Source organism: Lethenteron reissneri, chromosome 32 (genome assembly GCF_015708825.2).
Source record: "Lethenteron reissneri isolate LAM-NWPU_2019-01 chromosome 32, ASM1570882v1, whole genome shotgun sequence".
Classification (NCBI taxonomy): Eukaryota; Metazoa; Chordata; class Hyperoartia; order Petromyzontiformes; family Petromyzontidae; genus Lethenteron; species Lethenteron reissneri.
The window spans coordinates 12,186,634-12,199,292 of record NC_083810.1 but is presented as its reverse complement, the minus strand read 5'-3'; the positions used below and the strand labels follow the sequence as shown (position 1 = coordinate 12,199,292).

Genomic DNA, 12,659 nt, shown 5'->3' with positions numbered 1-12,659 from the left:
TTATTCATGCCCAACTGAGCTCTCATTTATTCTTGACCGAAGTGATATTTTTTTAAATTTCGATTTAAAGCTTTCGTGACTGCAGGGATTCATCTTCTTGGTTCTTTCGGTAAAGTCACGTAGAAGGGAAATAATAAAATAATAAAAATAAAACAAAATAAAATAATTCTCACGACGTTTCGGCCACAACGCAAGCAGCCGTCCTCAGGTGAAGAACAGGTCTGTTGGAAAAACAGCGTCATTCAGACGCTGCCTTTCCGACAGACCTGTTCTTCAGACGCTGTCTTTCCGACAGACCTGTTCTTCACCTGAGGACGGCTGTTTGCGTTGTGGCCGAAACGTCGTGAGAATTATTTTATCATGTTTTATTTGCATTATTTTATTATTTCCCTTCTACGTGACTTTACCGAAAGAACCAAGAAGATGATATTTCATTATTTGGACTTTTTTTCAGCGACTGAGCAATTCATGTTTGCAATATAACCTGCGGAATTTGTGGCTTTAGTTTAGGACGTTATTATTGAAAGTAATGGGACCGCGTGTAATTTTCCGCAAGGATATTTAGATATGTTATAGTTTATATTCATACAAAGTTATCTATTATAAATATAACATTATAAAGTCATTTTATGTTATTTGCATTAATCTTATATCATTAGATTTAAGCATGTATAAGCATAATAATCGAGTTTATTCTTTGAATTCGTGCATATGCATACCTGTCAACTCCTTATCAGTGCGTACCTTATTATAGACCAATTCAGACCTTATTGGTCACCCCGTGACCTTATAAATCTCAACATAAATCCTACAACGTCCCATCACAAGGGGGAGAGACACAAACAAACCCCATTTTTTGCCCGTATTGAAACGGCTGCACGCAGTATGGACCTGAACTAAATTTACCTGTACAAGAATATGGGTAATCCTTAAGGGTTGACAGGTATGCATATGCCTAGTCACATTATTATGGTTGCAGGAAGATGAAATTGGCTAAACAAACAGTGTTGTTCGTTACATAATGCTTCGGTTTTCAAATCTAATTAGTCAAGTTACAATGTCCGTACTATTATAATTATCTTTAGTCTACCTAAGTCTCCATGACTGGCTATTATCAACATCAGAATCGTTGTTATGAGCTTCACTGTCGTGCCATTCATCAGCAGATCACCGAGCGCTATCTGCAATTATAAGATGATTTTAGTTTAAGACAGTACTTAGTAGGGGGTGAGATGATAATAATAACAATGCCCTTTGTGTATATAAAAGGGAAATTTGTGAGTATCTGTGTCTGTTAAATATGTTTAGCGTACTTCCCGACATGCAACAAACTGGAAATTTGCCATGTGGGTACTTTCCAGACTGTACACAAGTGAGCTGTGACGTCAAATCTGTCACGTGACCCGCGCATGTGGAAGCGTAACGCATTGTAGTGTAGTGGTTAGCGCGCTGCGCTACGAACTCGGCGACCCGAGTTCGATTCCCGGTCACGGCCACCACCGGTCACAATTATTTGAACCGGTCCTGGGCCTCCCCTAGGTCAATGCAGCCTCAAACAATTAACTGGTGTGGTGTGTGAACATCGCCACTGGGGAGACAAAGGCGGCCGGGCGTGGTGTTGGCCACCCACCCCCTCGTGTGCCGTACCGGCCTTCATAGGTGCTACTCGCTAACAGCACTTGTCCCCTACAGGCTACACGAGGGATTTTGTCTTTATCCTGCGTAGCGATTAGCGTGCCGCGCTACGAACCCGGCGACCCGAGTTTGATTCCCGCTCACTCCCACCACCGGTGACGATTATTTGAACCGGTCCTGGGCCTCCCCTAGGCCGACTCGGCCTCAAACGAGTAACTGGTGTGGTGTGTGAACATCGCCACTGGGGAGACAAAGGCAGCCGGGCGTGGTGAATCCAAGTCCCGGGCGAAGCCAGCTAGTAAAGCTAGTTTATCTATAAAAGCAGCCTCCTTTTTACTTGGTCCATAATTCCACGTCGTCTTGACCCTTCTCATAAAATCCTTGCTCTCCGTGCTTGCAGCAAGAGGATCTGACGACACTCGGCAAGATTGTGCTGTCCCTCTCGTGCAACTCGATGGTCGGGGTGCAGCGAGATAACATTTCCAAGGCGATGGAGCTTGTCACCCACAACTACTCCACAGACCTCAAGAACCTCATCATGTGAGGACCAACACTCTGAGCCATTGCATCGATTCGATGTTTTTCTGTCTGCTTTATTCTCCCGTTATGGTTTGGCAGCCATGGCCCGTAGCAGCATGCATGGTGAACGCTGCTGGATAGAAACATGCACTTCTTGGTCCTCCTCCTGTATTTACTCCCGATGTTTGCGCAAGCTTTTTACCAAAACAATATAACAATTGTGTATGTTGGTCGTAGTGCTGTTGATTTAAAATGTTCAAGTCCACGAAACAGAAATGTAAGGAGGAGAGAAAATGTTGCCAAGAAAAGCCGCTTGTCAAAAATAATTGGTAAAGACCGCCGGACCGATAAGGTTCTTGGCCATCTTTTCCATTGCGCCTATGGCTTGGGCTTTTTGAAAACGTTTGCAAATTATCCAGGAGCCGTGTTGACAAAGAAATTGCTTCAAGGTTCAATGTACACACGGGCAAGTCAAGCTGCCGTTGTGAAGCTTACGTAACTGCCGCAGTATAAATGCACACATACCTCCTTTGTGCTCATTTATCACAATTCCATGCTGTTCATTTATACAGGGCTCACGGCTGTGCTTAAAACAGTCCAGGCGGAACATGCACAAAAAGTCTTAAAGATTGTTTTGATGGGCTTTTATACCCCAGGATTAGTAGCCGCTGAAAGTGTGTTTTTGCGTGCGCTGCACAGTGGTTATTTTCACGGCGCACCCTGCAGGCACCCCCCGGGATGACGTCGCTGTGGGTTTGAACTTGCAAGAGCTCACGTTTCGCTCTTTATCTTTCATCCTCTCCGCTACCCCTGCAGTTACCTGCTGTCCAATCAGACGCGCCTCCGCAGCGTGAATGACATCATGCCGATGATCGGAGCGCGGTTTTACACGCAATTGGACGCAGCGCAGATGAGGAGCGACATCATCGAGGAAGAGCTTGCCAAGGTATTGTGTCTGCGGTGTCGTATTCTTCTACACCTCCTTTCTGCCGCTTATTAAGTTCTGCAAGTGTCTTCTTGGTACTTTCGGTAAAGTAACGTAGAAGGGAAATACGCTGCCAAGCTTAGCAGTGTTCATTGGGACACTGTCTTTCCGACAGCTCTGTTTCTTCACCTGAGGACGGCTGCTTGTGGTGTGGCCGAAACGTCGTTAGAATTTAATTTTTATTATTTTATTATTTCCCTTCTACGTGACTTTACCGAAAGAACCAAGAAGATTAATTTCTGCAGTCACGAAAGCTTGAAATCGAAAAAATTCTGGAAGTGTGTTTTGTTTCCACCAGGGGGCATCACCAGCCTGCTTTATCCCACCATGCATGCGGCACTGCAGTGAAAAGTTCAAAGTCTGTTTTTAATGAAGCGTGAGTTTGGCCAGCAGAGCATGCCAAACTTAATCTCACACAATATATATGCAGTACAATTTTATTTCTAAAGGAAGTTATAAATTAACTAATAATGGATATGTATATAAAGAAAGTGTACAGCATCTTAATTCATCACTATTATCATCAGCCATGATTAATCCACTGCTGGATGGTCCTACAATGCAACAATCCACGTAGCACCAACACACGAGCTGATTTCATCGCTCCATCCGTATTCTCACCCACCAGCCTTCATCCCTTCTAGAAAAGCGTCCTACCCAAGTTCGCTTAAGTTTCTTAGCGTTTAAAACAATGTCTTTAACCAACGTATGTTTTCTAATTCACGTATTCCTCTTTCTGCCTCGGTGTAATTGTACCCATGTACCTCTTTGTTACGTCCCATTTAAAGTTTTTGTTTATTTGATTAACACTGTTGAATGCCGTCGCCTCGCTTCACATTTACTCTTGTGTGTATGCAGTACATGTGTTTGTATTTACGCTTTGCGGGAGCATTCGCCATGATGTTTCGGAGCACAGGATGTGTTCAACAGATTTAGGAAGCGGCCCTTTGGTGGGCAGACAGACTCTCTTGCGCCGCGCGTCTCCCCGTGGCCAGCGGGTTTCTAAGCCAAGCTTTTCCTGTTGTTGGCCATTGCAGGAAGTGCAGAACGGACGGCTCTTCAGGCTGCTGTGTAAGCTTGGAACCATCAACGAGCGGCCTGAGTAAGACATGCCCCTGCACCCATTGGGGACCTGCCCTCTCTGTGCGGTTTTTCCAGCTTGACTTTGTCTGGCAAGGCTCGCTCATAATAAATCTGCCCTCCTTAACATCCCGTGAAGCGGGACTAAAAGGGTGGCTGTATTTTAGTTTCATGCATTCGCCACGTTAGCTGTGTTTTTTTTTTTTCCCGCGGTACGGATCGGCATAGCTTGTTAATGCAATCGTGTTAAGTACCGTGCTGGAAGCGGCCGAAAGCAACCCACCTCTACAACAGTCCCCATTGACTACCGGGCAGTAAAGAATCAAAGAGTTTGGCTCGATATAATGTATGTGCTTTGAACAACAAGGCAAACATGTAGTTCAAGCTGGGACAAGGTCCAGGAACTCGCGTAATGAGCTTTTTATAAAGTTAACCTTGAGCGTTGTTTACAATGCTAATCTATCCTCTCATGTACATACAGTGATGTGTACAGTATTAATATTACATGTAGTGGACAAAAACTCGCTACCGAAGTGTGTTACTCTTGTTTATGCTAATTAATCGTCCGACTTTGCAATAAAAGACACATTTTAGAGAGAAAAAAATCCCAAAGCAAATTTACGTACCTTAAAAATAATGACAGTCAGTTGCTGCATCCTTTACATTGGGATTTCCCGCATAAATGGAACAGCTGTTCCACCAGATGTGTGCCGCTTCATGAACCTGAATGTGTGTGTTTTTACTCTGTTCTATTGCGTGACATTATTTTTCATGTCCCGTGTGTCCAAGGTTCCAGAAGGACACCACCTGGTCAGAGACGGGCGATCGCTACCTCCTGAAGCTCTTCCGTGACCACTTATTCCACCAGGTGTCCGAGATGGGGGCTCCCTGGGTGGACATTGCTCACATAGTGCAGTGTGTCAACAAGGTGACTTCATCTGCACTCTGCCACGCATCAACATTTACGTCGCTGTTTCTGTGTCGGTCCATTGTTTTATTTGAGAGTATTCGGACAATAGTGTGAGGACATGTAGACTGAGAAGGAAAATTACAATTTTGCTTTCAGAGTTTTGGCTCGATGGCCTTTGTGGCTAATTCAGCTGAATATAGATCCCCCTTAATTGCTGTAGTGTTTTTTGTAAAGCAGAAAAACATGCACCCTGGTGTTTTTTTTGTCTTGTGATGCTGGATTATGTTTTCAGACGTATTGAATTTAATCCCGGGAATATCCATTGTCAGCTGATGAGTACAATTTCCTAGCAAGGTTGAAACAATTACAATTAAAGTTGAAAGCTCAAAGAATGTGACTAATACTTAAACAAACCGCATGAAACTTTGTAACTTTTTGGCGATGGAATTATTCGTGGAACAGTTTGGAAATTAGCACCGAGTGTGTGCGTCAGTTTAAGCTCATCTGATAGTTCATAGTGTTTCTTACCATTGTCGTGGCAAAACATAAGGATCCCACGACACTAACTTTTCCAGTCAAGTCAGCTGTTCCGAAAGCTTTCCTTAACTGAAACAGCATGTGTAACATATATTCCTTGGAAAATGGCCCTAGAAAACCCACATTTGTATTTTTTTTTTAATAAGACCAATTGTGTAACTTAGAGATCAGTATTGAATTTACTTGGACGTTAGACAGCACAACCTTTATTCATGAATGGCGCTTTGAAATTATAATTGTACATACTTTATAACGTGTCTTTCTCTTAAGGTATGTTTACAGTCGAAATTGATAGAAATGTTTTCTGCGTTGGATAATCAGTGCACAAGTGCCTAAATTTAAATCGCTATCAGCGATAATTTGCAATTACGGGAACCACTTGACCGGTATTTTACTTATCCGGCGAGTGAGACACATTGGTACTAATGTCAGGGAATAAGATGCCCAGCTCGTATTGTGTATTTGCATCACATTACAGATGCACTGAAGCTATGTTCGGTCTGGATTTGTTGCTGGAACAGCTGCTGGCCAGAAAATGTCGAGCACAAGCCGGCTCGCTCTTAAAATTAGTCATGCTTTGCCTCTCCGGTGAATTTCTGCCAAGGCCTTCAACTTGGCACATCACTGAATCATTACCAGCATTGCGACGTTTAGACAGACGCATTTGTTATATTTTGAGTAAAATGTACGTGCTGTTATTGAAATCGTTTTGTTGTTTGGTCAGGAACACAGCTTTTTTTTGTCCTCCGATGCGTTTTTGGGTTGTGCCGCGCGTATATTTTTGCGGCATGATGTCCAACATCGTGCTGGGAGCTGCTTATTGATAGCAAGCGAAAAACAAAGAAATGTGACTGTCAGCCATCGTTCTGAGCAATACACGACGCAACCTGCAACACATGGGAGATCTTTACGGCACAGCTGCAAACACCCCGCCGTACTTATTCTTGGTTCTTTCGGTAAAGTCACATAGAAGGGAAATAATAAAATAATAAAAATATAACAAGATAAAATTATCACGACGTTTCGGCCACAAGATGCTGTCTTTCCGACAGCCCTGTTCTTCACCTGAGGACGGCTGCTTGCGTTGTGGCCGAAACGTCGTGAGAATTTTATCTTATGTTTTATTTTTATTATTTTATTATTTCCCTTCTATGTGACGTTACCGAAAGAACCAAGAATATGAATCCATGCAGTCACGAAAGCTCTAAATCGAAGTAAAACCACGCCGTACTCTTTAAACACCACGCCGTAGTAGCGCTGTTATTTCCTTCACGCACAACCTCTTTTCCTGCGCCTTGTGACTCGAGTGAAGCGCTTTAAACGGTGTGCCATACCGTCATCACTTCAGAGACGGGCACAACTCGGGATGCTGCGTGAAATATATCTAGCTCGACTCTTGTAATCCCTGCTTGTCTTCTCTCTGGAGAGCTCATCCCAACAATGAGATCAGGCTGAATTCAGACACAGCCTGCCAAAATTGGCAATTGTCCTGCTGTGTGTCTTGCAGAGTATCTGTTTTCCTTCATGCTGCACGGGTGGGGGGGGGGGTTAATTCTGTTTTTGTCTAATAGCGCGGGGAATAGTTTAATTTCTGATTAAAAGCATCAAGGAATCCGATATGCTTTTTTAGTGTCCATTTCACGTACCATACATAACACAGAATTAGTAGTTTGGAATATTTTATTCAACTGACCGTGGCTTTCATAAGATGACGTTTGTTTTTATTCATCCCGTTTCATAACACGCCACTTATAGAAGAGGTATTATTAACTAAAACAAATCATTGGAAGTGAATAGTAAAATGCAGTGTATGTACAAAACTCATTCCACTATTTATTCAGGCATGCTACTATTTTTTATCATGGTGATTTGAGATTAATGGCCATAACTGCTGAAATGTCAGTAAAATGCTTGCCATGGACTATGAACTGACTGACGTTATTTTAAATACACCTTCATGGCATTACCATGGCATTGCATGGTGAAACGGTAGACAGGGACTGAAAGCCAGAAACAGTTGTGGGTGAGAAATACTTGAGATTTTCGGGTTCCATTCTGAGAAGACTCCCACCACTTCTAGTAATGAGATGTTAGTACCTGTGGACATATGATAAACACTTGTCTTGGGGGCTCCATTGCAACGTCTAAACACATAGTTCAACGCCCACATATTTGTTTGAACTAAATGTCACTAAGGTATATCTCGTTAATTCTCAGCCTCCTCGCCATGACCCCAGGCTATGAAAAGGAAGAGGCGTGATGTTACAGTTCTTCATTTGTTTCAGTGTTCAGCGATAAGCAAAGAGAACAGTTTGCCAAACAATATATTATATTGAGATTTTCAATTGCATTTACATTTTGACGTGAAAATGAATACAGTTTGAACTGAACCAACTCAAACATCAACACTTGGCACGAAAAAAATGAATTCTCATTGTACTTGCATGAGCACCATTTATCAATTGAGGTTTCGAAGAGAGGTAATGGTCTGATAAGGGAGTATTTATATTGCAGATGCTCGAGGCTAATGGAATGCCTTCCTGTGTGCTTTTTCCTTATCATTGCCCTGATACTCCCCCCCCCCCCCCCCCGTGCCGTCTGGGACATCAGCTTGACGCAGGGACTCCAGAGAAGCTGAGCCTGGTCTCCCGCGACGAGAAGAGTGTTTTGGTCGTCACCTACGCCGACTTGAAGCGCTGCTTTGATAACGCCTTCTCGGAACTGCTGGCTGCCTCTAATGGTCAGTTATAGCAGCAGCCCTGAGTCGGTTCTGGACCGCAAAGTGCGGACAAGTCAACCGGGAAGAACCCAGACCCCCACAAGGCTTTTCACAGCAGAACACTGTATGGCGATTGACGTTGCACTACAGCTTTTATTGGCGCTCGTGGTCTCTTTCTCCTCGCGTGATGAAGCCGACCGAAGCAAACCCGAAATAGAGGAACGTAACTTTTTTTTTTACGTGAACTTTTCCACTTTTTTCCTACGACGGCACCTCTGCCACTGGCTTCACCCTCTCTTGATGGACATTTTAAATTTTAGGTCGGATATTTTGCAGCTTGCAGCTGCTTCGCAACAAACGAGTATTAGCTTTCAATTGTGAGACATCATCAAGGACACGTGCATCATGGCACTACGTTGAATGTAGCCTGAGAACATGCTTTTATAGCAAGTGTCCAATTTCCTTGGGCTAGAAAACAAGACGACGTCTCTCAAAGTTTGAGTAGCGGCACTGATATTAATGAAGATTTCCAATATCCAGACGTTTTCAAAGTTGCGGTCAAAAATGATGGTCCTTCGTTTATTTTGTGGACTTGTAGGGGGAATGTTTAGAGGCACATGTTTTTGTTCATTGTTTGAGTTACGGGTGGGTGGTTGCGGGGTGGGGGTAGAATTTACATGCAGAGCAACTGTTGTAAGTTTCATGTTTTTATTGTCTTAAAAACAAACTTTGTATGAAGTCTTTGATAGCGTACACAGAAAGAAGTATTTTTCATCTTTGTTAAATTGTTTGAGAATTGGTAAAGCCGGCATCACTGTCCAACATACTATGGCAGCTTTTAATGCAAAATCATTTTTGCGCGGTTGCTTTTGTCGAGTCCATGGAAACGTTTATAGTTTAGGCAATTTGCCATTAAGATTTTGACCATTACTTTTAAATGTTTGGACATGACCAATGGATTTCTGATTTTCATACCAGAATGGGCATTTGGTGACCACTTGCATCATGCCGTGAAAAAAAGTTGTTTCAGCGCTGTAGCCATTTTTGTTCAAGCATGCGGTGCCTTCTTAGCATCAACGATAAATGGAAATGAAATCTGATATTTATCAATATTTACAAATCGCCAGTTTAAAACAAAATAGTTGGGCTCAAGGCTGTGATCATGTACACAGCCTTAAAAGTATTTTTTTGTAATTTACCACAATTTCAGGTAAATGTGTTTTCGGAGGCGGTGAGGTTATTCCATTCGTTGTAGCGATGTGAAGGCTGAAACTTGCTTTGTGCCCTTGGTGAATACAGGAACACTGCTGTCAATAGTCACGCGAGTTTTTTTTTTTTTTTCGAAAATGACTGTGTGAGCCTTAGCAACCAAAGCTCACCCAACAACATTTTCATCAGGTAAAACAAAGTTGCAAAGAGTAAATACATTTAGTTTTCCCTTTGACTTTTCTGCCAACCCCGTTGCATGTTTTCTGCAAGGATAATGTTGATTTTACTGCAATGACTGGAGATTAAATGATCCGCTCGGCTTAGAACTGTGCAAACGGGTTTACTTTATTGAACGACCTTCGAAGGTGAAACTTCGTATGATGCACGCGGTGCAATTTGAACGCCGCCAGTTTAAATGTGAACTGCAACACCTTGGAGAATGCCCTACAGTCTGCAGTATTGTTCACATTTCCCAGATTATGCCATTCACACATTCACATAACGAGTGAAATGAAGCTGCCATAACGTTGATATGATTAGTGCGTGGAAGTGCGCGAATGCTACTTTTTAGATTTATTCCCTGGCTCCATTTAAACCATTAACGAGTGGAGAGGAAACGGTGTTGTTTATTTGTTAAGATGGGCAATAATACAGAAGCCTTAAAGCGGTGATACTGAAAAGCCCTTAATTTCTTAAAGCTTCTGCTTTGCCTATTATAAAAGCAAAAAAAGATTAATTACCATGAAAAAAATATTGAAAGAAAAGGCCCATTTTTGTACTCTGAAGGCATACATTAAGAGGAGAGAATGGTAATCGCGATAAAAAAAAGCATTTGGTGCGAGTTTTAGGCCAGGTGTGTGATGACCACTGGATTGCACCGTATGTTTGTGTTGCAAGTTTTTTTGTTTAAGGTGCCAGAGGGTTTGCGATAGATTGAAAGTCATAAGAATATTACATTTGGGGATATAAAATAAAAATGTTAAGCACTAACAGAAGCAAGATGTAAGAGTACATAAAACATATATTAACGTCTCTGAAAAAAAGTGTCTTCTTGCGGCCTTAATGATATGCATTTTTATTGTACATTTCCAATGTAGTAGTCTGTTGTGAAACCTTTTGTGCGACGAAAACATGATGCCGTGTGCAGCCAACATTGAAAATGTGCACCATCTTGTCAGAAGGAAGGAGTGCGAGCCGGTCTTTTCCGAGGGAGTACTGAAATGTATATTTTTTGTTGCATTCAAAAAATGTGGGGGATAATTGGAGGAGCTGTCCAACGTGTTTGCGAAACTTTTCGCACCGCCACCTGGCCTGCAATGTTTTGTTTGCCCCCCTCCACCCCGAGAGGGAAACATTTAGGATTTTTGCAGCCTCTTCAAATTTGTTTTGTAAGTTTTCATCTTCGAGAAGGGATAATTGTAAGTATTTTATAGATAAGGCTTAAAAAAAATAGAAAAAAAACATTTTGGTATTCTGTGGTAATTGGTTTTATTTCATGTTATTTTTTTAAAATTGTAAACCATTTTGACTTGTCAATGGGATTTTTAAGGGTTTAAAGGTTGGTCTAAGGCAGTGTTGGTTTGGCAGACAAAAAATTGGACATTTGTCAAATTTCTATTCTTTGCTCAAGACACTTGTCATTGTCAGCATCCTGTTTGAGCTTGGGATGATTTGCCATCTTTGGGAACTATGCACAAAACATAGCTTTGGAACTTGTTTCACTACTTAACAGATAACAGTGTATTTTTTTAGTGTTGCCGTTTTTCTAAACCCCTCTGAGCCCCGAGATGGCACATTGTCCAATTGCAATTGCTGGTATAGTCCGATTAACATGATGTTACAATTGAGTCAGGAAATAATAAAACAGAAAATCTACAAATTACCCTTTTTCTTTTAATCGATGTTGACAGAATGGACATCTCGCATACCTGTTGCAGTACTTCCCAGGGTCTGGTTTTGCCAAGTGCAAGCACTGGTACTCTGTAGGCTAATGTTAAGTTTGGATGTTGAATTTATCCCGGTTAGAGTTAATGGGGATGTTGCATGCATTGTGTTTGCAGTGGCTTGCCACGAACAAATGTTGCTGCTTTCAAATTTGCCTCTATCCAGGGACATTGGAAATCCACGAAAGCGCTGCGTTCATGATGGGGTTTTCATATTTTTAAGCAGGCTTGTAAATTAAGAAATTGGAAATGGCACAAACTGAACATCGACTAAGGATCCATTCATTGGTTTGTTAGGTAGTTACAGCACCAATGGTAACTGCAAGTGTTTTATCCGTGGATTTCTAATGTCGTGTCCAGTCTTGTTTGGTCACCAAAGTCAGGTCTGGAGATAATGATATGCATTGCAATATTTAAATTTGCCATGTGGGATGGCGTGATCAATGAACCTCTCAAAATTTATAACATTTTAACATTTAAAATCCACCTACATGCAAACACAGTGTGCATGTGTTGTCAAAAGACTTGGGAAAAACTGGTCAAACCAGTCACAGATTCCACCAATATTACAGAAATCGCAGCAAACATGACCATTGTGTTTTGTATTGTTGGAGATTATACAATGCGGGCCTCTGTATTTAATGTTATTTAAGGCCTGCTTTGATGTTCATGTTTTCTTCGGGGATAATCAACAATGCATTGCATTTTCTCGATTCCTGCACCAGTCACTGCCTTGCCACTTGCAACCCTGATGTACAGTTTTGAGATGAAAACACTGTATTGCGCATCAGCAATATTTTAATAAAGAATACCTTGTGTGAAAATGTGTTTGCAGTGAGTGAATTTACATTAATACATTTCACTTGGATCATGCCAAAAAACACGAAGTAGTTTGAGAATTTACAAAGTCAGGTCTGTAGATAATGATATGCATTGGAATATTTTGGTGTCAAACGACTTGGGACAAACTGGTCATAGGAGTCCAGAGTTGCGCCGTATAGCGCTGCGATTGAGTTTTTAGGGTTGTACCGCTTGTTGTGCATGATGTTCGACATTTTGCTCCATGTGTTGTGAGCTTCTTCAGTTCCTGAAACATTTTGGCTTGTGGCTACAACCCAAAAA

General features: G+C 41.9%; 1 protein-coding gene across 1 annotated transcript in view; it reads left to right on the top strand.

Annotated features, from left to right (window-relative positions):
- The window catches only part of PAN3 (poly(A) specific ribonuclease subunit PAN3), a 36,173-nt gene extending 23,812 nt beyond the window's left edge, over positions 1–12,361 (top strand). The window contains 5 exon segments of the mRNA XM_061564014.1: positions 2,036–2,175; positions 2,971–3,100; positions 4,177–4,241; positions 5,009–5,147; positions 8,277–12,361. Coding sequence (XP_061419998.1) covers positions 2,036–2,175; positions 2,971–3,100; positions 4,177–4,241; positions 5,009–5,147; positions 8,277–8,417 — 615 coding nt within the window. The 3' untranslated portion in view covers positions 8,418–12,361.
- The last annotated feature ends 298 nt before the right edge of the window (positions 12,362–12,659 follow it).